Below are 25,000 nucleotides of genomic sequence, written 5' to 3'. Positions count from 1 at the left end.
CCTCTCCTCTCCTCTCCTCTCCTCTCCTCTCCCCTCCTTCCTCTCCTCTCCTCTCTCCTCCTCTCCTCTCCTCTCTCGTCCCAGTTGTCCTATGGCTCCAGCTCCCCTGCTCTCTCCAACCGCCAGCGTTTCCCCACCTTCTTCCGTACGCACCCCTCCGCCACACTGCACAACCCCACCCGCGTGCATCTCTTCCAGAAGTGGAAGTGGACCAAGATCGCCACCATCCAGCAGACCACCGAGGTCTTCACGTCGGTGAGTCATGGGGTCCGACACCCCCCACCTTCACCCAGGACCACTGTACTGTAGCTACGAGTTCTGGTCTGTTGGCGAGGTTGTCACACTCCCCCGTATCGGTGGGGGGGGGGAGGGGGAAACACCCCCCGGCAGACAAAAGAACGAGGAAGTTGTCAGACACCGTGAAGGATAAAAGCGCTGGCGGATTAAATTGATTCTCGTTTCTCATTTTTCATCTCCTTGCTAAACCCCCCTCCCTTATCTCAATGTACCCATCATCGCACCTCGTCCCTTCTGGCTGCCTTGTTCCCTCGCTTCTTAAACGCGCCCCCCTCCCTCCCTCCCCCCCCCATCCTCTCTCCCCATCTGTCTCCGTCTGCCTGGTTTTTATGCCTTCCCACTCTGACCCCCCCTCTCCCTGTGTTCCACACCTTGCCTCTTGACATCGCCATCCACCCCCTCTCCCTCCTCTCCTCCTCCTCCCTCCTCTCCTCCTCCTCCCTCCTCTCCCTCTGTCCACTGCTTCACCCTCCGTTGCGTTTCTCACCCCCACCCTCCCTCTTTCTCATTTCCCATCTTCTCTTTCTTCATCTCTCTCTCTCTCTCTCTCTCTCTCTCTCTCTCTCTCTCTGTCTCTTACCTTCCTCCACCCTCTCATTACTTACTTTTCCCCTGTTCCCCCGCCACCCCCCCCTCCTCCTCTCCGCTCTTTGTGTGTGTGTCTCTGTGTGTGTGTGTGTGTCTGTGTGTGTGTGTGTCTCTGTGTGTGTGTGTGTGTGTGTGTGTGTGTGTGTGTGTCTGTGTGTGTGTGTGTCTGTCTGTGTGTGCCTGTGTGTGTGTGTTTGTCTGTATGTGTCTGTCTGTCTGTGTGTGTGTGTGTGTGTGTGTGTGTGTGTGTGTGTGTGTGTGTGTGTCTGTATGTGTCTGTCTCTGTGTGTGTGTATGTGTGTGTGTGTGTGTCTGTGTGTGTGTGTGTGTGTGTCTCTGTGTGTGTGTGTCTGTCTGTCTGTGTGTGTGTGTGTGTGTGTGTGTGTGTGTATGTGTGTGTGTGTGTGTGTCTGTGTGTGTGTCTGTCTGTGTGTGTGTGTATGTGTGTGTGTGTGTGTCTGTCTGTCTGTGTGTATGTGTGTGTGTGTGTGTGTCTGTCTGTGTGTGTGTGTGTGTGTGTATGTGTGTGTCTGTCTGTGTGTGTGTGTGTGTGTGTGTGTGTGTGTGTGTGTGTGTGTGTGACAGACCCTGGATGACCTGGAGCAGAGGGTGAAGGAAGCCGGCATCGAGATCAGCGTCCGCCAGAGTTTCCTTACCGACCCTGCCGTGGCTGTCAAGAACCTCAAGGTGCCTTCATCTCCTCCTTCTCCTCCCTCCTCCTCCTCCCCTCCTCCTCCTCCCCTCCTCCTCCTTCTCCTCCGCTCCTCCCCCTCCTCCTCTCCCTTCTCCTCTCCACCCCCTCTCCTCCTCCTGCTCCTCTGCTCCTCCCTCCTCCTCCTCTGCTCCCCCCCCCCCTCCTCCTCCCCCTCCCCCTCCTCCTCTTCTCCTTCGCCTCCTCACTGCGGGGTGATTGAACGTGGCAGATCAATCAGGGGGTTGGTTCCAGGCCTCCAAGTGTTTGGTAGAATTCGCAGGTAATACCAGGTACAGTATCACTGGCAGGGATCACGACGTGAGCGCTTCTACCCTGGGCCCCCTCTCTAATACCCCCCCCTCTCTAATACCCAGCCTTGCAGCGCTCACAGTAAACGCAAGGAACTGAGTTAAGAAACGGGAGATATGTGATATAACCAACATGCCTCGAAGACACGACGAAAGAAGAATCAGGGGTGGGGGGGGCTGTGTGGATGAGAGCACTGGCCCCCGCCACCACAGATGCCACAACACCAGGGCTTTTAGTCTGAGAAGATTTCCAGTTAATTGGAGCGTTAAGGTTGAGTCTGAACCCCCAACCCCTACCTCTGTCCTACTCCTCCTCCTCCTCCCCCCTCTCTCCCCTCAGTCTCCCATGGCGTCGACTTGCCGTTCTCCTTGGCCGGCGGTCTACTTTAGCTCCGCCGCTGCCTGGTGGCGTGGCGGCCTAGTTTTGGGGTTCAAGATTAATTGGTCGTCGCAGAAGGGAGCCATGGTAACGGTGTGAATGTAGCACACCGGAGGGGAGCAGCGCTGCCGGGCTGGGCAGGGCTGGGGGGGTGTTGGGAGGTGTGAGGGAGTGTTGGGAGGTGTGAGGGAGTGTTGGGAGGTGTGAGGAGGTGTCAGAGGGTGTTGGGAGGTGTGAGGGGGTGTTGGGAGGTGTTGCGAGGTGTCAGAGGGTGTTGGGAGGTGTGAGGAGGTGTTGGGAGGTGTGAGGAGGTGTTGGGAAGTGTGAGGAGGTGTTGGGAGGTGTGAAAGGGTGTTGGGAAGTGTGAGGAGGTGTTGGGAGGTGTGAGGAGGTGTTGGGAGGTGTGAGGAGGTGTTGGGAGGTGTGAAAGGGTGTTGGGAAGTGTGAGGACGTGTTGGGAGGTGTGAGGAGGTGTTGGGAGGTGTGAGGAGGTGTTGGGAGGTGTGAGGAGGTGTTGGGAGGTGTGAGGAGGTGATGGGAGGTGTGAGGATGTCTTGGGAGGTGTGAGGGGGTGTTGGGAGGTGTGAGGAGGTATTGGGAAGTGTTGGGAGGTGTGAGAGGGTGTTGGGAGGTGTGAGGAGGTGTTGGGTAGTGTAAGGATGTGTGAGGAGGTGTTGGGAAGTGTGAGGGGGTGTTGGGAGGTGTGAGGAGGTGTTGGGAGGTGTGAAAGGGTGTTGGGAAGTGTGAGGGGGTGTTGGGAGGTGTGAGGAGGTGTTGGGAGGTGTGAGGAGGTGTTGTGTAGTGTGAGGAGGTGTGAAGAGGTGTTGGGAGGTGTGAGAGGGTGTTGGGAGGTGTCAGAGGGTGCTGGGATGTGTGAGGAGGTGTTGGGTAGTGTGAGGAGGTGTGAGAGGGTGTTGGGAGGTGTGAGAGGGTGTTGGGAGGTGTGAGGAGGTGTGAGGAGGTGTTGGGAGGTGTGAGAGGGTGTTGGGAGGTGTTGGGAGGCCTGAGGGGGACCCAGGACTGAGGGTTCTCTGTGGTTCTATACCCAGCCACACCACAGGGCCGGTAGAAGGATCTTTTGTTCCCTGGCTCCTGAGTAACTCTTTTCTCTCTCTGTGTACGACCAGCGCCAGGACGCCAGGATCATAGTGGGCCTCTTCTATGAGACGGAAGCCAGGAAAGTTTTCTGCGAGGTACTTTCTCCTCCCCCCCCCCCCCGCCCCCCCCACAAACTGTTAATGACTCTCCTGACGGATGTCAGAATATGACTGTGGTTCTGTGGCTGTGTGCACTTGATAATGCTCACTTCAGGCATGAATGCTCCCAATATGTTATGCTAGCTATTTTTTCCTCTTTTTTTCACAGCCTTTCTTTACTGTATCTCTCATTTCCATAGCAGCTGATATCACTCTTGCTTGTGCATTCGTAACCTCTCTTTTCTCACACAATTTCTGGTCTTTCTTCCTCTCCCTCCCTCCTCTCTCTCCCTCTCTCTCCCTCTCTCTTCCTCCCCTCCCTCCCCCTCTCCCTCCCTCCCTCTCCCTCTCTCCCTCGCTCTCTCTTTCTCCCTCCCTCCCTCTCTCCCCTCTCTCTCTCCCTCCCTCCCTCCCTCCCTCCCTCCCCTCTCTCTCTCCCTCCCTCTCCCCCCCTCTCTCTCTCCCTCCCTCCCTCCCTCCCCTCTCTCTCTCTCTCCCTCCCTCCCTCTCTCTCCCTCTCCCCATCCCTCCCTCCCTCCCTTCCTCTCTCCCTCTCCCTTCCTCGCCTCCCACCCCCTCTCCCTGTCCCTCCCTCCCTCCCTCTCTCCCTCTCCCTCCCTCTCTCTCTCCCTCCCTCCCTCTCTCCCACTCCCCCCCCTCCCTCCCTCTCTCTCAGGTGTTCAAAGAGAAGCTTTTTGGGAAGAAGCACGTGTGGTTCCTGATTGGCTGGTACGCCGACAACTGGTTCAAGATCAAGGACCCGTCCATCAACTGCACGGTGGAGCAGATGACGGAGGCGGTGGAGGGCCACGTCACCACCGAGATCGTCATGCTCAACCCGGAGACCGTCCGCGGCGCCTCCAACCTGGTGAGTCCGTTAGCCCCGCCCCCCTCCTCTCCCAGCACGCCCCGGCAAACGCCACCGCAATGACAGCAGTTAATGCCATTGTCAATGTCAATGTCATGTTATTTATATAGCACCATTCATACAAGTCAATGCAGCAGATAGTGCTCTACATTAAAAGAGATGGGTAAAAACATAAATCATGTAAACACAGAGAGAACAGATTAAAAAGAAAGAATAAAAGTAAAATAATTAAAAATTAAAAGATAATTTGAAATAGAATAGAAACTAGAAAAACAGAGAACACAAATTAGGAACACTTTAGGATATAAAAACAAGTAAAGCCATGTGGTGGAAGCAGTGTTAAAAAGGTATGTTTTAAGATCTCGCTTCAAAGTTTCCACGGTCCTCTGGCAGGGTGTTCCAGAGGCTGGGGGCATAGGTACTGAAGGCTGCCTCCCCAGGCCTCTTAGTTCTGGTTCTAGGCGTTGAATGCATCTTTTCTGTTGTGGATTTGAGTCCGTTCAATCCAGTGTCCAGTCAGCCGCCAATGTTGCAAATGGAGGGCGAAAGAAGATACAGCATCTACTGTTCCTATTGGTGGTATTGCTTTATATAGTCCGGAGTAATTTCAGCCTGTTAGAATATGATATACACGTAAATATTTATCATAGCTTTCGTTGTGGAATATGGATTTGAAGTGTTTTAATCGACCCTGTCGTTTGTACCGGAGCCGGTGTGCTGAAGAGTTGGCCTACATCTTCAACATGACCTGCCTGGGCCCCATCCGAGCCAGTGTATTATACTTAATTCATGGGTAGCACATCCTGTCAAGAGAGGAAGTGTCTTATCAGAACGCCCTATGACCCATTATAATATGCTTGATTCATGGGTAGAATTCTGACATTTCCTCTCTTGACAGGATGTGTTACTCATGAATTAAGCATAATATATAATGGCTTTGGTAGGACACTGGTAGGTCATCCAGAGGGATGTAGGCCAACTCAGAACACCGGTCATCCGTGCGGGGACGCCGACTGCTGGTCCGGGAGGAGGAGCCTGACTGATGGCGTTCAGATCAACTAAAGTGTATTACCCCAAAGTATATTATTAGTATTATTATTTTGCCAACTCTTTGAAGTTCTACATGATAGTAGAGGTTTGTTTGACCGAGCCCAAGCCCTGTGGGTCATTTTCAGCATCTAGCTCCAGTTGTTTCATCAGTGACCGGCGCTCCCCTGCCCGTCACTCTGGATCGCTCCAGATGGAGAGCCTCGTCCCTTATTGATCAAAGCCCCGCGTCGTGCGTCGTCCAACACCCCCCCCCCCGCCCCCGCCCCCCCGAGACGCAGGCGTTGACAGATCCACCTGCTCTCCGCCCCAGAAGTAGCTTGGCACGCACAGCTGGGAGCGACAGCTTGACGGGCCGTCTCCCGGCGGGCGAGGCCCGGATACGGCCCAGATGCTCCGCACGGCACCAGGGACCAGCAGGAATACATAGCAGGTCCGCTTTCCAATCCCCCCACCCCCCCCCCCAACCCATCCATGAACCTGGTGCTCAGGGACCAGCATACTAAACACCCTCCCTCACCCAACCCCCTTCTGTCCCAGTGACCCAGCATGTTTAATAACCTGCCTCCGCTACCCCCTGGTCCCATCTAACAACCCAGCCTGCAGCCCGTCTTGGCACAGAGAATAGCAAACACACTGTACATATACCAACACTCCTTCCTCTCCTCCTCCTCCTCCTCGCCGCCTCCCCCCAACTCCACTCCTTCCTCATCCATCCATTTTCTCCCCCTCCTCCTCCTCCTCCCCAACCCTCTCTCTACAGCCCAGAAACTGGCGACATCAACAACTATCAGCTCCTCCCTCCCTCCCTCCTCCTCCTTCCTCTCCTCCCCTCCTGGCCCAGAATGTGGCTGCATCTTGGCAACATCCAGGCACTTCTAATTTCACACCTCAGGAAAAAAATGTCACATTGGACAGGGCAATTTACGATAAAATCTTCCCCGCAAATTGGCTCCGTTGGGCCATCGTTCACCCTCGCCCGGTTTGACGCGGGGGGGCTTCTGAAAGGTTTGAATATGTTCGACAGAGCTATTGGCTGCTTTTAGCGAGAGACACGCAGTTTCCGCACAAAGGGAACCCCCCCCCTTCCCTCCCGTCTTCTTGAATGCACCTGTGCGTCAGAGAGAGAGAGAAAGAGAGAGAGAGAGAGAGAGAGAGAGAGAGGTGGCGGAGCAACGAGAGGTGGCGGAGCAACGTTATTTTGTTTTTTTACCACCGGCGGAGCTGTTAGACCCGGCGGGGACTTTGTGGGCTGTAATTAAGGCAGGGGACGCCGCGAGGACTCTGCTCCCTCTGAAACCAAATTGACCTCATTGAGCAATGAGCACTACTGTAATATATCAAGAGTGCAAAGTCTGTCAAAGTTTTTATGTGGACCGTTGTATATGGTTGTAAATAACTTAAGAGCCTATAATGCTGAATACCAAACTACTCCTTTAATGCCTTCAGGGCAACATGGCAGTCTGTAATGGAGGCTGGTCAGCCATTACCCTGCCTCTGACCTCACCAGGCATCAAGAGGCTCATGTAATTACTCTGGAGGAGAGAGCCAGGCAATATGTTCCATTCCACGGACCCATTTGAGAAGAAACTAATTTGGGCGTTAAAAGGGTTTTATCGATGCTAACGCGCACAGGCGAAAATTGGACACCCGCACCCTAAAACATCTACACACGCACATGCGCGTGCACACACACACACACACAGTCTCACACTCTCTTCCTCTGTGTCTCGCCCAGACATCTCAGGAGTTCCTGGCCCAGCTGATGTCTAAGCTGGGGGGGAAGAACCCGGAGGAGACGGGGGGCTTCCAGGAGGCCCCCCTGGCCTACGACGCTGTGTGGGCCCTGGCCCTGGCCCTCAACAAGACCGTGGGGCCCCTCAGGGCCAAGGGCCGCCGGCTGGAGGACTTCAACTACAACAACCGGGACATCACCGCCGAGATCTACCGGGCGCTCAACACCAGCTCCTTCGAGGGCGTGTCTGTGAGTCTCGCCACCCGCACACCCACGGATGAGAGGATGGGAGAGAGAGAGCGAGAGAGAGAGAGAGGGTGTGGGGGGAAGGCGAGGAGAAGGGGTGAACCCCCCGACCCTAAACTGTTAAAGCCAGGGGCGGACTGGGGAAATAACCGGCCGGGAAATGGAGCCCCAGTCAGGCCACTTTACGATCTTGTGATGCGCCGACGCGGTGAGATGGAACACTTTCAGTTTCGCTTCGTAAACGTGAAATGAGTGGTCTTTCCGATTATGAATAATAAATTGGGGGGGGGGGGGGTCAGGCCAGTTACCCAGTTAGTGCGCCAGGCCACCGGGAAAACTCCCGGTGCTCCCGATGGCCACCACACCCCTGGTTAACGCGGTAGTAACAGTTTGCCTCATGTCTATGAAAGTATTTTTATACTTGGTTTAAAAATAAGAGCACGCTAGTGGTCGATTCAAGCTGGTTTCAAACAAAAGACAATAGTTTTATTCTGTTACGATTTGCAATTCGGACTCGAGCACAGGAAGTGAATCCAGGCAAGAGTGAGTCACTTGAGGACGAGGTCGATAGGTTATAACGTGAAAAAGGAAGTGACATAGTTTCAGGATGAAGAGGACAGGGAAGTGATGTCACACAGGAAGAATTTGTAGTTTTAACAGACTGATCTATGAGAACGAACTACAAAGTTAGAACAACAGTCAAGTAGGAAAACAAACCACTTTGGTGAGACTTGAATTTCATTCACATGTATCCGCAGGGTCATGTGGTGTTCGACGCTCAGGGATCTCGTATGGCCTGGACCCTGATAGAGCAGCTGCAAGGTAACCCCTCACCCATGGACACCACATCTGTTATTACTCTGTTATTACTCTCTTCACCGCGTCTATTGTCCTTCATCACTTGGCCGCCGCCCTTGGTATGGTGTGTTAACTATGACCAGCTAATTGTCCAGCGCTACGGGTTGCAAGATCTCAGGATGAAAGTTGTGAGGTTATGTTTTAGCCCTCGCAAATTCTTTTCAGGGCACAATGAGATCTTAGTGTTTTCCCTTGGTGCGGTCATACTCTCAAACTCAAATTACAAAAGGAAATGAACATAAAAAGTTAATATAGCTCCTTGAATATTTCATCGAAGCTCTGAGAGTTTTTGAAAAAGCCACTTTCATGTCCCTGCCAAATTAGCTTACATGAAATGCAGCTGTAGTCATGTTGTTTCAAGGACCCAAGCCATCCTTGGCTGGGGGAAGAGAAAGGCTTCAGCTGTGTTGAAAAATAAATAAATAAATGCATAAATAAACATAACGCAGAGAGGGCACGTAGTTGGTGTCACGCCGGCTGGAGATTACTGTCTGTCGCAGCTATACCCAGAATCCTTCACTCCTGTCTCAAGGTACAGAATGTTCTGGGGGCCTTACAATCAACTTGCTCACATGCACTGATTTGCATGCCTGTGTTTGTACAGTAGTCATGCCAATAGGTGAAGAATAAGAAGCGGTAACCATGGCGGGAGGTAAAAATAGTCTGTTTATCCCGGACTAGAGAAATGACAGGATGTCACCGTCGCCATGGCGAGATGGTGATCCCCCTCCTCCCTCCTCCTCTCCTCTCCTCTCCTCTCCTCTCCTCTCCTCTCCTCTCCTCTCCTCTCCTCTCCTCTCCTCTCCTCTCCTCTCCTCTCCTCTCCTCTCCTCTCCTCTCTCCTCCACTCCTCCCCTCCTCTTCCCTCCTCTCCACTCCCCCTCCCTTCCTCTCCTCCTCTCCTCCTCTCTCCTGCGTCACTGAGCCAGCCCGCCACCTCTCTCTGCTGCCATGGCAGCGGAGTCGCTCGCAGGCTGTCGGCGGCGCCAGACGCCTCGTGTCAGATGTCAGGCGGCGGCGGCGGCGGCGTGTTATCTCTCCAGCGTCGGCAGCGAGCTCTGCCTGCGAGGTGGCGCTTCGCCGTCTGGGTTTGATCGCGGCGGCCGCGTTCCCGGGCATTTAATCCGTCTCGCGCTTTTGTGTCCCCCCGACGCCAACGTGTCGTTAGCGCCTTTGTTTTTTCTGTGTGTGTGTGGATGTGTGTGTGTGTGTTTGTGTGGAGGGGGTGGGAAAAAAATTTAGCTTGTTCTCCCGATGTTCTTCCCCTGACGCCGGCACACCGTCCTTCCCAGGAAGGCAGGTTTAGTGTTGATTGGTAATCATTGTGATGGTGGAGCGAGGAGTATATTGTGTGTTTTCGTTTTTGCCCTGGGCTGTTTCGATGCTTGCGGTTCCGGTTGAGGCTGACTGAACCGACGCCGATGGAACTCGCCGCCCCCGTCAACGCCGCTCCCTCTGCCCGTAAGACGCACGGTCGGACCGAGGCGCTCCGCTCACCGTAGGGGGGCTAGTAGGGAGCAAGCTGCGATGTTTTGCTGAGTGTCGATCCACTCAGGGAGAAGGGCCCCTGCCCCCCCCCCCTCTCTCTGTCTGTTGCCATTGGGAAACGTTACAGACCCCTGGGGGAAGCTTTACAGTTGAGCGAGTGTGGTAATTAATTCCTAATGAACAGCCGATAATTATAAATGGCTTTTCACTCAGGCTTATCTTTTGGTAGTGTGGTGGGGGAGGCGGGGGCGGGGGAGGGTTGGCCCCCAGAGCCCGGTGTAGCCTCTACCCCGTCCCTCCCCAGCGACGGGCCCTGCGATGTTACTGCCCTCCGCCCTGTGAGGGGGAAACGCTGCTCCGGTCAGCACCTCTAGGCTGCGGTTGAGTTGTTTTCGCAATAGAAGAGGAGTGAGAGCCCTCTTCTTGATTACCGCCGTGGCATTTTCAATAAAATGACTTTTCCGTTTAGCGATTCGTCTGGGACGTACAGTATCGAACTTAGAATAGCATTGTGTTATCGTGACTGATGTCGAGATAATAAATCTCACGAATTCTAATGGAAATGCCAAACGCTGGTTCCTGTGTGAGACCTATGCTGCAGACAGAGCTCTGTGTGTGTGTGTGCGTGTGCGTGTGTGCGTGTGTGTGCGTGCGTGCGTGTGTGTGTATGTGTGTGTGTATTTATGGCGCAGTGACCCCGTCTCTCTCTCACCGTATAGGAGGCAGCTATAAGAAGATTGGATACTACGACAGCACCAAAGGCAATCTGTCCTGGTACGGCAATGACAAGTGGATCGGTGAGACGCATTCGTCTTCCTCATCCCCCTTTCATTTTCCCGTTCATCACTGTCTGCTGCACTCCCCCTATTTTCCAATCTCCCCTCTCCTCCTCCCTGAACCCTCTCCTCCCTCCTGCCTCTTCCTCCCTCTCTCCCTCCCTTCCTGTCATCCTGCCCCCCCGTCCTCCTCCTCTTCCTCTCTGTCTTCATCTCCGTCTCTCGCCATGTAGACAATAACAATGTTCATCAATCAATCAATCAGATCTTATTTAGTTTGTCGTCGGTGCGAGAGCAGTAACAGTTCGTCTTATTCCAGAGCAGCTCGCGTAGGAAGCCGGATGGCCGGACCGCGCTAACCACCTCCCCCCCCCCCCCACCCCCCCGACACAGACGGTTAAAACTGGGCGCCGCAAATTCTATTTCATTCGCTTATTAAACACGATGACCACGTTCCAGGGCCAGGGAGATAGATGGCAGACGACGGTGGGAAACACAACGGAGGGGGCGGGGGGCAGAGGGGGGCGGGGGGCTCGGCCATCTGAGCAGCAGCATGTGTGGATTGGAGCTCAGTGACCTTGACTTTGAAGAATGTAATGTCGTTGTTTAATCGGTGCAGGTGAGGATGGGGGGGCGGGAGGGGGTTGTTTACAGCAATGCCAGTCCTGCTTGCCCGGACGCCCTAGAGGAAATGCAGATTAAACGGCGCCAAATGATTTTTTGGTGGGTTCTGTAGGTTGGGTTGCAAGTGTGTTGGGACTGGAATACAAACACAGAAAATGACTCGGTGAACCGACCGTAATTTGTCTTTTGTTCTCAGCACTTTCATATTAGTGCTTACCTCTTTAATTAATTGGTGATTATTGCTGGATGAATGTCCCTGAACATGGATTAGCTCCATGGTTACTGATTAGGCTAGAGGTTTTTTCTGGCTGAAGGGAATGGATTGTTTGATTTGACTGCTGTCTCTCTCTCTATGTCTGGTTTGTGAGTTCTCTCTGTCTCTGTCTCTGGTTTGTGAGTTATCTCTCTCTCTATCTCTGGTTTGAGAGTTCTCTCTGTCTCTATCTCTGGTTTGTGAGTTCTCTCTGTCTCTATCTCTGGTTTGTGAGTTCTCTCTCTCTATCTCTGTTTGTGAGTTCTCTCTGTCTCTATCTCTGGTTTGTGAGTTCTCTCTGTCTCTATCTCTGGTTTGTGAGTTCTCTCTGTCTCTATCTCTGGTTTGTGAGTTCTCTCTGTCTCTATCTCTGGTTTGTGAGTTCTCTGTCTTTATCTCTGGTTTGTGAGTTCTCTCTGTCTCTGTCTCTGGTTTGTGAGTTCTCTCTGTCTCTGTCTCTGGTTTGTGAGTTCTCTCTCTCTCTATCTCTGGTTTGAGAGTTCTCTCTGTCTCTATCTCTGGTTTGTGAGTTCTCTCTGTCTCTATCTCTGGTTTGTGAGTTCTCTCTCTCTATCTCTGTTTGTGAGTTCTCTCTGTCTCTATCTCTGGTTTGTGAGTTCTCTCTGTCTCTATCTCTGGTTTGTGAGTTCTCTCTGTCTCTATCTCTGGTTTGTGAGTTCTCTCTGTCTCTATCTCTGGTTTGTGAGTTCTCTGTCTTTATCTCTGGTTTGTGAGTTCTCTCTGTCTCTGTCTCTGGTTTGTGAGTTCTCTCTGTCTCTATCTCTGGTTTGTGAGTTCTCTCTGTCTCTGTCTCTGGTTTGTGAGTTCTCTCTGTCAATTCAATTCAATTCAATATGCTTTGTTGGCATGAATGTCGGGTGAACAATATTGCCAAAGCGTCAAGAACACAATTCAATAATAACATGAAAAAAACTGATTAAGTATATGGTTAATTACTGTAAATTAACTAACAACTAACAACTAACAGCTCTCTTTCTACTAAGTAATATTTATAGTAAAAATGTGGCCAAATAAAAGGATAAATAAATAAATAATAATCATAATAATAATAATAAATAAAAGAGCAAGTTGTGCTACTGGCTGTCCCTAAGGTTGTGGCAACTTGTTACGTATTTTGCGGCTATAATAGCACAATCCTTCTTCTCTCCTAAAAGTTACTGGACTCTTTTTTGTTCTGTTTTGGATTCAAAAGAAGAAACTTATTTATTTAAGTATTTTTCACAGTGAAGGAGAAAGCACTTGTCTCGCTTTGGCATTTAAAGGCTTTGTGGTGGTAGGAGTCGGGGTCACTGGTTCTTAGATGCTGATAAAATTTCATGGATCTTTTTTAGATGTTAATCAGTAGAGGAAATTAACCGAGTTCTGCTCTACATGCATTGTTTGGGGTTTTTCTTTGTACTTTAAGAATAGATTTACAAAATTGTGTGTGCATTATTCAAATGGGTGTTTGTCCCACTTTGTCCCAATAAATCCTGATGTGTAAGGGGCCCCCACACCGCACAACCATACAGGGCTACTGGTTCAATTATTGATTTTAATATTTTTATCCAGATTCTTATTGGAATATTTAGGTTATTTGAATTAATTGATCTTTTAATTACATAAAAGGCCCTTTGTGCTTTTGCTTTCAGTTCACTCACGGCCAGGTTGAAGTTTCCAGTTGAGCTTAAGTCCCAAATAAGTATATTAATTTGTTTGTTTTATATTTGTGGAGCCTAGTAAAAAACTGATGAACTGTCAGGGCCTAGGCCTGCAGAAGTGGTCCAGATGATCTAAGAGCTGTAGTCCCTCTTTGGAGCTGGACAGTAACACCACATCATCTGCATACAGGAGGCACTTTATGTCTGTGCCGTTTAAGTTGATGCCGGGGGCTGCAGAGTCCTCAAGTGTTTTAGCCAATTCATGAATGTAGATGTTGAAGAGAGTTGGACTGAGGCTATTGCCCTGCATCACCCCACGCCCTTGAAGGAAGAAGTGTTCGTTTGTTTCCTATCTTTATTGCACATGTATTGTTTTTGTACATAGTTTTTATTAAATCATATGTTTTCCCACCAACACCACTTTCCAATATCTTAAGCAAAAGGCCCTCATGCCAAATTGAATCGAATGCTTTCTCAAAATCAACAAAGCAGGAGAAAACTTTTGATTTATTTTGATTTATCTGTTGGTCAATTAGGGTGTGGAGAGTGAAAACATGGTCTGATGTGCGATAATTTGAGTTTGGTTGCTTGATTTATCGTAATTGTTTCTAATAGGATATGAGGGAAGGGGAATGTTGATGTTCCCTGGTACATATCGTTTCCCTGATTGTTAATTGTGTCAGGTTCTATCCCTGTCCTGGCACTGAGGTCTCCACAGATCAGTACATTGCCCTGGGCCTGGAAGTAGCTGATATCTTCCTCTAGAATGGTGAATGTGTCCTCATTGTGATAGGGAGACTCTGAAGGTGGGATAGATGCAGCACATAGAAACAGGTTTTTGTCAGCGGAGATTTGTCTCCTTCCTTATCTTTAGCCAAATGAAAAATGTTCCCTTTTTGATTATTTCTATGGAGTGTATTAATTTAGTTTTGTACCAAATTAGCATTCCTCCTGAATCTCTTCCCTGTGTGACTCCTTTCATTTTAGTGGATGGGACAACTATCTCTCTATAGCCATAAGGGCAGCCAGTAGACTCATCTCCTCTACTCCATGTCTCCTGCAACACCACAACATCTGAATCTCTGATTTCTCTGATGAAGTCTGGGTTCCTGCTCTTAATTCCAAGAGCAGAGGACCTCAAACCCTGGATGTTCCAACATGACACCGTGAATGATTTCATTTGTATCAATAACAACATTTGCAATTCCAGTTTTAAAATGAAAACTGTCTCTGTCTCTGTTCTGTGAGTTCTCTCTGTCTCTGTCTCTGCTCTGTGAGTTCTCTCTGTTTCTGTTCTGTGAGTTATCTCTGACATGTACTTAGAGTCAACAATCAACAGAACCGACTATCTAACCTACTCTATATTAGGGAAGGACCCATATGGCTTTTCAGGGCCTCTACCGATACCAATTATTAGTAATCAAGGAGACCGACAACCGATATTTGGTGTCACAACAATTTAGAATAATACAAACTCCCAACACAAAACTTTGTTGAAATGCCCTTTACACTAAAAATGTAGTCTGTGCTGGTCAGATAGAGCTGTTTAGACTAGAGATGTGACCTGTGCTGGTCAGATAGAGCTGTTTAGACTAGAGGTGTGACCTGTGCTGGTCAGATAGAGCTGTTTGGACTAGAGGTGTGACCTGTGCTGGTCAGATAGAGCTGTTTAGACTAGAGGTGTGACCTGTGCTGGTCAGATAGAGCTGTTTAGACTAGAGATGTGACCTGTGCTGGTCAGATAGAGCTGTTTAGACTAGAGATGTGACCTGTGCTGGTCAGATAGAGCTGTTTAGACTAGAGGTGTGACCTGTGCTGGTCAGATAGAGCTGTTTAGACTAGAGGTGTGACCTGTGCTGGTCAGATAGAGCTGTTTAGACTAGAGATGTGACCTGTGCTGGTCAGATAGAGCTGTAGAGGGGGACATCGCACGAGACCACAGAGAGTTGAATACAGACAGAGTCGGCTGCATCGGAGGCAAAGTAGCACATTTTAAAATTAATACATTTTATCGTCAATTGGATAAAGAAAAAAAAATACCGACACGATAATGGTAAAAATGCAGAATATGGGCCGGTAGTCTATCCCTACTCTGTATGGGTCAGGCCCGACCCAGCATGTGGTCTGTGACGCCGTGTGCATGAAGCGAGGTAATCCGACCGCTGAGGCAGAGGCAACCCCACATGAAACATGTCCTCCAGTACCAGGGCATCTCCCTTTCAGCGTCCAGTTTACCAAGAGCAGGAACCACTTACTGTACAGCCCCTCCTCGTCCGACGGTAATGGGCCCGTCTGCTCTCAAATGTTTCACCTTCATCTCAGAGATGATGACTGGCGAGCGGAGCTGTAATTTCACCCGCGGTGTCCGCCTCTGTCCTGCAGCTCTTTGACATCATCCCGGCCCCATTGTAGCCGGGGAAGCAGCTGAGAGTGATGCATTGTGGGTAGCATTACCCAGGAAGGCAACCCCGCCCCAAAGCCCGCTGATCAAATCTCTCTAAGTGCTGTGTTATTTTATTTTTTTATTTTTTTGCACACCAGACAGACATCAAGGTTACACACCCGCTACCCAGAACCCCCTGCTGTCCATGTTTGTGACAAGCTCCCAGGGTGGGTGTTCGCCTACGGTGGAAGGGGGGGGGGAGCGTAAGTACGCCGATAACCTCCGATGTTGTTGATATTGATACCGGGGGTCACGGCCGCAGTGTGGGGCCACCGGTCGCCGGTGGGCGCGCGTGTGTGTGTTGCCAGCGCGCCATCTGCGTGCGCCACACAGGGGTGCCAGGCAGTGAGCTGTCGACCCCAGCTGCCTCCGCCCGCGGGGGCGTTGACGGGGGTGAGGCGTCCTTCCTCCCTGTCCCGCCAGGGTCACCTGAGCCCGGCGGCGCCCGCTGCCCGCCACCCGCCTTGGGAACCGGCTCTAAAAATAGCCGCCGCCGCCGTTGTGCCGGTGACGTGACAGAACGGGGCCCCCTCAAGGAGACGGCGTCTTTGCGCCAGATTGGTCGACCACGTCGCAGGGGCTGATTTGTTTGACCTCTACAGCGCGGACACGCCTCTCCTTCTCCCTCGCTCTCTCTATTTCTCTCTCTCCCTCTTCTTCCATCTCTCCCTCCCTCCTTCTGATTCTCTCCCTTTCCCCTCCTCCCTCTCCCTCTCTCCCGCCCCTCCCCCCTCTCTGTCCTCCTCCCCCCACTTCTTTATCTTTCTCCCCCCTCCCTTCTTCTCTCTCTCCCTCTCCTGCTCTCTCCCCCATCTCTCTCTCCATCTCTCTCTCGCTCTCTGAGCAGGAGTCAGGAAGTGGCTAGTGGCCCCGTGCCATCATCATCATCACATCAGAGGTGCTGGGAGTCGGGGCCAGTGGACAGTGACTGTCCTCTGTCTCACTTAGAGAACAGCGACGCTCTGGTCCCTCTCCTCTACTCTCATGGTCTCTCTGCTCTCTCCGGTCTCTCTCTCTCTGCTCTCCCTCTGGTCTCTCTCTACTCTCTCTGGTCACTCTCTCTGCTCTCCCTCTCTGGTCTCTCTCTACTCTCTCTCTCTACTCTCTCTGGTCTCTCTCTCTGCTCTCCCTCTGGTCTCTCTCTACTCTCTCTGGTCACTCTCTCTGCTCTCCCTCTGGTCTCTCTCTACTCTCTCTGGTCACTCTCTCTGCTCTCCCTCTCTGGTCTCTCTCTACTCTCTCTCTCTCTACTCTCTCTGGTCTCTCTCTCTGCTCTCCCTCTCTGGTCTGTCTCTGCTCTTTCTATTTCTCTCTCTCTCTCTCTCTCTCTCTCCAGCTCAGTATCCATCTCATACTCTTACTCAGACTTTTGGTGGCGCTTGTTCACACTCTCTCCTCTCCTCCCTCCCGTTCTGTTGGTCACCCTGACAACCGCCGCATCGCTGCTCCCTCTCACATCGCCGTGGCAACCCGTTATGGAGCCCGGGTTGCCATGGTAATATGCTGTCCCGATTCCACCATCAAGGGCAGGGTGAGGTCTTGGAGAGAGAGAGAGAGAGAGAGAGAGAGAGGGAGCACACACACACATGCACACACACACACACACACACACACATCTAGGGGTGCACACAAACTAAGCACACAATCTCACGAACCCCTGGGGGTGCCGGGGTGCCGGGGTCCCACGCGGCTCACTGCGACTGTAGTACAGTGTGAAATAACTGGAGCGGCCCACAGCTTTGAAGCTGAGCTCCTCAAGCGCACCACACAACATCGATCTGCTGAGCGGTAACTGCTGTATATACAGCTTCCCACTGAAGCAGCAACAGCATCTCCAACTCCATTCAAACAAGCTACTGTAGATCTGACTCTAGAACTCCATGGCAGCAGGCTTCTGAGGATGGAGACCCCCCCCCCCCCCACCCTGCTTTCCTCTTCTGACCTCAGAACACCATGGCAACCTGCTTATATTAACATCTCAGTGGAACATGGCGGGCTGTGCTCTAAGATCCCAGCATGGCGGAGGGATTTCCCAGCTTCAAACCGGCCTGGAACGCCGGGAGACGCACGGGACTGACGCACGCACACACACACACACACACACACACACACACACACACACACACACAGGCACGCTCAGACTCTCTACAGACACACTACAGACTCACTACAAACCACAGACACACTATAGACTCACTACAGACACACTACAGACACACTACAAACGCATTACAGACACATTATAGACTTACTACAGACACACTATAGACTCACTACAGACACACTACAGACACACTACAAACGCATTACAGACACATTATAGACTTACTACAGACACACTACAGACTCACTATAGACTCACTACAGACACACTACAGACACACTACAGACACACTACAGACACACTATAGACTCACTATAGACTATATCTCTGTCTCTATCTCTGGTTAGAGATTGTCTAGTTTTTCATTCCCCTTGATCATAGAAAAATCTAAACTACGGAATTGGTTAAAGACATACAAAATATTGCACGTGGTTTTCAAGTGTTTATTGACGCAGTCACGAAGCCATGATCAAATAAACCCACCCATGATCTATTGTGAAGTCTGGACCCAACTGTTCTCTCAAATTTTAGGCCCATCTCTCTTTTTTATCCAAAGTACTGTAAAAGATTGTTTCCATTCAGTTGCACTCTTTTTTAGCGATGAATGATGTGTATGACAAGTTCCAGATGCAGTGAGAGTTTGTAGTCTATCAGCCACTCCCTTACATTTTCAAGCTCTCTACTAACATACAATTTTTTTATTTTTTTATTAAGACGATTAACCAGGCTGTACCGTTGGTGTAATTCCCGCCACCACCCCTGGGCGGACCAACTACCTCCAGTCCAGGGAACCGAGCAGTGTGCATGACCCTGCTCCCGCTCGCTATTGTGTCTCAACTCCTCCCCCTATTCTACCCATGATCTATTGTGTCATGTGGAAGCAGTACAAGGAGGAATCCTGGAGACGGATGACCAGGCCGGCCTGCTAACTCACTACAGACACACAACAGACAGACAGAACTAAACGGATGTCAAGCTGAAATACTATAATATATTATACACACTTATACTGTAGCACTAACATTCCAGTGCTGAGTGCCATTGAGTGAAGATGAGTCTTCCTAGCGATCATGTAGTGGTATCATAGAGGGCTGACAGTGCTGCAACTAGACAGGACTGGGCGGGGCAGGGACAGAATGGTCTGGGCTGGTTTGGGCTAGAATGGGCTAGAATGGGCTAGACTGGGCTAGGCTGGACTAGAATGTGCTAGGCTGGGCTAGAATGGGCTAGAATGGGCTAGGCTGGACTAGAATGGGCTAGGCTGGGCTAGAATGGGCTAGGCTCGACTAGTATGGGCTAGACTGAGCTGGGCTGGGCTAGAATGGGCTAGGCTGGGCTAGAATGGGCTAGAATGGGCTAGAATGGGCTAGGCTGGACTAGAATGGGCTAGACTGAGCTGGGCTGGGCTAGAATGGGCTAGGCTGGACTAGAATGGGCTAGAATGGGCTAGGCTGGACTAGTATGGGCTAGACTGAGCTGGGCTGGACTAGAATGGGCTAGACTGGACTAGAATGGGCTAGACTGGGCTGGGCTGGTTAGAATGGGCTAAACTGGTCTACGGCTGGTTAGAATGGGCTGGACTAGAATGGGCTGGACTAGAATGGGCTAGACGGCGCCGGGCTGGGCTAGGCTGGACTACTCTGTGCTGTGCTGCAGGGTTTAGTGAGTGTGGGACAGACGGAGCCTGATGGTCTCTCCCTCCTGCTGATCCTGCCGCAGACTCAGACGCAGGGAGAAGAAGACTGGGCCACAACACTCACTCAAAATGATCTACCTCCCACAGAACTGGGTCGCTGCGAACTCTCTCCTCTCTCTCTCTTCTCTCTCTCTCTCTCTTACTCTCTCCTCTCTCTCTTCTCTTTCCCTCTAACTCTCTCCTCTCTCTCTCTCCAACTCTGTCTCTCTCTTTTCTCTCTCTAACTCTCTTTTCTTTCTCTCTCTCTCTCTAACTCTTTTTTTTCTCTCTCTCTAACTCTCCTCTCTCTCTTTAACTCTCTCCTCTCTCTTACTCTCTCTTTTTTCTCTCTCTCTCTAACTCTCTCCTCTCTCTCTAACTCTCTTTTCTCTCCCTAACTCTCTTTTCTCTCTCTCCCTAACTCTCTTTTCTCTCTCTCTCTTCTCTCTCTCTAATTCTCTCTCTCTCTCTCTAACTCTCTCCTCTCTCTCTCTCTCTAACTCTCCTTTCTCTGTTTTCTCTCTCTCTCTCTAACCGTCTCTCTCTCCTCCTCCCTTTTTCTAGGGCCCGAGCCGCCCGCCGACCAGACGGTGGTCATCGAGGAGTTCCGCTTCCTCTCCCAGAAGCTCTTCGTCTCCATGTCGGTGTTCGCCGGCCTGGGAATATTACTGGGAATAGTCTGTCTCACGTTCAACATCTACAACAGCAATGTCAGGTACTGTACTGTACATGTACACAGTGTTCTGAAAGCTGATGTGAGAGAAAAGTATCTTTTTTTTTTTTTTTTTTACAGTATTATGGCGGCCTTACACCAACCGACTTCTCGCCCGATTTCACTGCCACAGACAAATTTCCAATATCTGAATAAAATCATGAGAGTCGTAGCGCACTCCCGTCATCTCAACCGTTTGGTGTAAGGTGGCGGTCCGAACTTGTCAGTCTTTTTCCCGTCTTGACGTTCCGATAAAATCAAACATGTTAAATATCATTGAAGATTTTTGGTCTCGGCTTGTGCAAATGACCCTGCATGATCTGGGTCTTTGCAAGATCGTATAGTGAGTGACTAAAACCCTTGTATTTAGATGTGAGAGGGAGTCAGACTTATGAAAGTCTTTTCAAAGTTTTCCAGTGAATGGTAGGCACTGCTCTTCAGGTTTGTATGAATACTGTTTGTGTGGGGGCGGGTTGTTTGACATGTACCTCTCTTATCCGGTTTAACTTTTAACAAGCATATATTCAGATGTCCTCGCTCTGAGAACCTGTCAGCGGAGAGTCTGAACTTTCTTTGCATCTCTGACAGACAGATAATATCCTGAACTCAGAGACAGCGTGCGCCGGATGCCAGACGTCTCACAGATAGATGGCTGACAGGAGCTATTGTGTGTCTGTCTGCATGTGTGTGTGTGCAGAGGCAGATCCAAGAATTTGACAGTCAGAAATACACGCTTGCGTGCTCGTATGTGTGACAGTCTACAGTAGTATTTTTTTTTAAGATATTTTTTTAGGGCTTTTCAGCTTTTTAATGGGACAGGACAGTTTTTAGAGAGACAGAAAACGTGGGAGAGAGAGAGGGGAGGACATGCAGCACAGGACCCGAGCCGGGAATCGAACCCAGGTCCGCCGCGCGAAGGACTAGCCTTCATATGGGACGCGCCTTACCTGGTGAGCTACCGGGGCGCCCCCAGTCTACAGTAGCTTGATGTGTTAACAGCTGTTTCCATGTTTTGTTTGTTTGTTTTGTTTGTTTGTTTGTTTGTTTGTGTGTGTGTCTGCGTGTGACAGGTACATCCAGAACTCGCAGCCCTACCTGAACAACATGACGGCCGTGGGCTGCATGATGGCGCTGGCGGCCGTGTTCCCCCTGGGCATCGACGGCCTCCACGTCCACAGGAAGCAGTTTCCTGTCGTCTGCCAGGTACAGGAAGTACAGCTAGAGCTGCGCCACTGCGGCGTCGTGGGGGGGGGGGGGGGGGGGGGTTGAGTCGTGGGGCGTTAGAGGGACGTCACGGAATAAGCTGTCGGACTTGCGAAGGCAGTAAGCATGTTTGTTGGATTAATTTTGGGGGGATTATGGGTTTCTTTTCCGGCTAGTTCCGCCTGTGGCTGCTGGGACTGGGCTTCAGCCTCGCTTACGGCAGCATGTTCACCAAGATCTGGTGGGTCCACACCGTTTTCACCAAGAAGGATGAGAAGAAGGACAAGAGGAAGGTAAATGAGAGAGAAAAAAAGAGAGAGAGACAGAGAAGGAGAGAGAGAAAGAGAGAGAGAGAAGGAGAGAGAGAGAGAGAGAGAGAGAGAGAGAAGGAGAGAGATTTAGAGAGATTGTCTGTGAGGAAGTGGAGCAGAATGCCTCCCAGTAGTGAACTATTAACAGTGCTGCTGGCTGCTGCAGGGTTATGGTGGACTTTATCATCCCCCGCGCCAAGGGCAGTGTGGATGTCCTGGAAATGATGTACTCCCCGACGTAGCATTATCAACCCACATTTACTCACCCACTCTGTGTCTCTCTCTCTCTCTCTCTCTCTCTATATATATATATATATATATATATATATATATACATATATATATACTGTAGTCACTACAGTGTATACAGTGGCTCCATAAATAAATCCCTCCCTCACACAATCAAACCAGGGGAAGTTGAGGGGGGTGGGGTGGGGGGGGGGGGTCTGGTCCCCTTCCCATGATCCTGTGCATGCGTGTGTGTTTGTGTGTACATGTATGTGCTTGTGTGTGTTTTTGTGTGCGTGTGTAGTGCATATATACTGTACAGTACATATCTTTCTTCTGAACCTCTATATCTTTTTTCTCAATCTCTCTCTCTTTTCTCAATCTATCTTCCTCTAACCCGCCCCCCCCCCCAGTCATACTGCACTATTGGGCCTTAGAGAGATGGCTGTAGCCTCTCGCTCGCCCTCGAACGGTGGATCTCTCATTTGTCAGGTAGACCCCGACCGAACCGCCGAACCCGGTTTCCAATTGGTCCCACCGGTGTGCGGACCTCCCCACTAGTCAGCGCCTCCGACTCTCTCCGCCTCTCTCTCCGCCTCTCTCCCTCCCTCCCTCCCTCCCTCCCGCTAATGCGTTCTAGCGCTGTTGGAGAGGATGTGTGTCAAACATGGCATCTCGGAGCGGGCGCTCCCATGGCGAGCCGGGAGGGAGGTATACTCTGGGCTCGGAGATAAAGCCCATTACTGAATATTTATGGATATCCCTGGCAGGAGAGAGCATATCTGGGGGGATTATGTTATGGAGAGCCATGTCAAAAACTGATTGAGTTCACTTTGAGTCATTTAATTCCTGCGAGACATGAGACCGGTAGTCAGAGTAGCCCCAGCATCAGCCTCAACCTCAGCCTCAGCTACCCCGGGCCCCTTAGACCCAGCCTTAGACCCAGCCCTGGCCCCAGCCCCAGCCCCCTGGCTCTAGCCCTAGACCCAGCCCCAGCCCCCTGCCCCAGCACCAGCCCCTTGGCCCTAGCCCTAGACCCAGCCCCGGCCCTAGCCCCCTGGCCCCAGCCCCAGCCCCTTGGCCCTAGCCCTAGACCCAGCCCCGGCCCTAGCCCCCTGGCCCCAGCCCTAGCCCCAGCCCCTGGACCCAGCCCTAACCCCGGCCCTAGACTCAGCCCTAACCCCGGCCCTAGACCCAGCGATAACCCTGGCCGCCAGGCCCCAGCACCAGCCCCAGCCCGAGACCCAGCCCCTGGCCCCAGCCCTAACCCCAGCCCTAGCCCCAGCCCCAGCCCCTGGCCCCAGCCCTAACCCCAGCCCCAGCCCCTGGCCCCAGCCCTAACCCCAGCCCTAGCCCCAGCCCCAGCCCCTGGCCCCAGCCCTAACCCCGGCCCTAGACCCAGTGATAACCCTGGCCCCCTGGCCCCAGCCCCAGCCCAAGACCCAGCGATAACCCTGGCCTCAGCCCCAGCCCCCAGAGGCTCGACTATTAAACACTGAGATGTTCCGCCCGGTGTGGCAGCCGCTTGATGCTTTAACGGGCATTGTGAGATCACGCTGGGGAGAAGCACTCACACCCCAGGAACCATGTACTTTGTTAGAGGATAAGATGCTACGGAAATATGTGGGACATACGCAGTCTCTTTGAGGCAGGTAATAAGTATATAACATGTTTATAACATGTATTTTCTGCCCTTTTCTGACGCTTTTATCCAATGCGACATACAATAATTGCATTTATCGTATGTAGTCAGTGTACTGCCATCCGCCAGAACCAAGTGCATCTCCTTTCTAAAACAAGTGACTGAGAGCTTTAATCTAGTGCTGAAGCCAAAGTGCGAGAGCAGCGAAATATAATCATCTAATCCATCCGAGAAGTGTCACCTACGCATGCAGTCACGTTCCAGAACAGTAGCGTACTATACGCCTCACAACCACTGCTGATACTTTCCGTTCTCCAAAACCATAACAAAGCTCTCATCCTCGGGGGGAAGAACGCGTCAAAATCAATACCGGCCTTCTAGCGCTGCTTCTGTTTCTCGGGAGCTTTTTCTTTGTCTTTAAACGAAATACATTAAAGAGTGTTTTGTTTTGTTTTCTATCCTATTGATTGTGTCACGGTGCGGCCGCTCGCCATTGCATCCTCTGTTCTCGGCTGGACGCTGCAGGCCAGATGGAATTGGTCTCTTAGAGATGGATCATTGTTTTTTCGTCAAGCTCCGGCCAGTCTATTTATGGCTCCATAAATAAATCCCTCCCTCACACAATCAAACCAGGGGAAGTTGAGGGGGGTGGGGTGGGGGGGGGGGGGGGGTCTGGTCCCCTTCCCATGATCCTGTGCATGCGTGTGTGTTTGTGTGTACATGTATGTGCTTGTGTGTGTTTTTGTGTGCGTGTGTTTATGGCGTGTGTTTGTGTGTGTGTTTGTGTGTGTGCATGTGTGTGTGCGTGTGTTTGTGTGCGTGCGTGTGTGTACATGTGTGTGTTTGCTCTGAGGTGACCGGCCTTCCTGTGTCCCCAAACAGCACCTGGAACCGTGGAAGCTGTATGCCACCGTGGGGGTGCTGCTGAGCATAGACGTGCTGTCCCTGATGATCTGGCAGATCATGGACCCCCTGCACATTACAGTGGAGGTACGCCCGAGGCCCCGCCCCCGCGTTATCTCTGAGGCCACGCCCCCTCATCAGCTCTGAGGCCCCGCACACTCATCAGCTCTGAGGCTCCGCCCACTCATCAGCTCCGCCCTGGCCTTGACCCCGTACCATGCATTATAGATGGATGTAGTCGCAGAGTATACTGTAGCTAAAATGAATTCCTCTGAATAATTCACATTTTTAGGTACGCTATACTTTACACTGGAGGATATTCTTTTATGATATTCCGGCCGTGTGTTGAATGATACTTTACATTTCTCTCTCTACCTCTCTCCCACTCTCTCTCTCAAGTCAAGTCGAGAAGCTTTATTGGCATGATGTTTCATAATAAAACATGTTGCCAAACCAGAAAGATATACATTTTAATAATGAATTAACCAATAAATAATTATGTATATTATGTAAGAAAAGAAAATACATAATAAATAAGAAGAAGAAGAAGAAGAAGAATGATGATAATAAAAATAACAATAATAATAATAATACAAAAAGTGAATAATAAACAGTATATAGAGAAAGTCAGTATAATCTTATATTGAAACTGATCCAGTGTTGAGACATGCAGTTACAAGTTCCCCTGCCAGTTGTGCAGTAGCACTCTCTTCTCCAAGAAGAGTTTTGGCTGGTAGGTCATCTGGAAAGGTGAAGAAATT

General features: G+C 51.0%; 1 protein-coding gene across 1 annotated transcript in view; it reads left to right on the top strand.

The window, feature by feature from the left end:
- gabbr1b (gamma-aminobutyric acid (GABA) B receptor, 1b) overlaps positions 1-25,000 on the top strand; it is a gene marked incomplete at its 3' end in the record, with an annotated part of 87,577 nt that overhangs the window by 53,084 nt on the left and 9,493 nt on the right. The window contains exons 8-18 of the mRNA XM_084455268.1: positions 85-255; positions 1,471-1,572; positions 3,394-3,459; positions 4,139-4,330; positions 7,116-7,361; positions 8,117-8,180; positions 10,424-10,501; positions 19,805-19,955; positions 21,023-21,155; positions 21,332-21,448; positions 24,219-24,326. Of these exons, the coding sequence (XP_084311394.1) occupies positions 85-255; positions 1,471-1,572; positions 3,394-3,459; positions 4,139-4,330; positions 7,116-7,361; positions 8,117-8,180; positions 10,424-10,501; positions 19,805-19,955; positions 21,023-21,155; positions 21,332-21,448; positions 24,219-24,326 (1,428 nt within the window). The remainder of the gene's footprint in view (positions 1-84; positions 256-1,470; positions 1,573-3,393; positions 3,460-4,138; positions 4,331-7,115; positions 7,362-8,116; positions 8,181-10,423; positions 10,502-19,804; positions 19,956-21,022; positions 21,156-21,331; positions 21,449-24,218; positions 24,327-25,000) is intronic.

Source organism: Borostomias antarcticus (assembly GCF_949987555.1).
Source record: "Borostomias antarcticus genome assembly, chromosome: 21".
Taxonomy (NCBI): Eukaryota; Metazoa; Chordata; class Actinopteri; order Stomiiformes; family Stomiidae; genus Borostomias; species Borostomias antarcticus.
The sequence above is the reverse complement of the archived record's forward strand: the minus strand, read 5'-3'. Positions and strand labels throughout refer to the sequence as shown.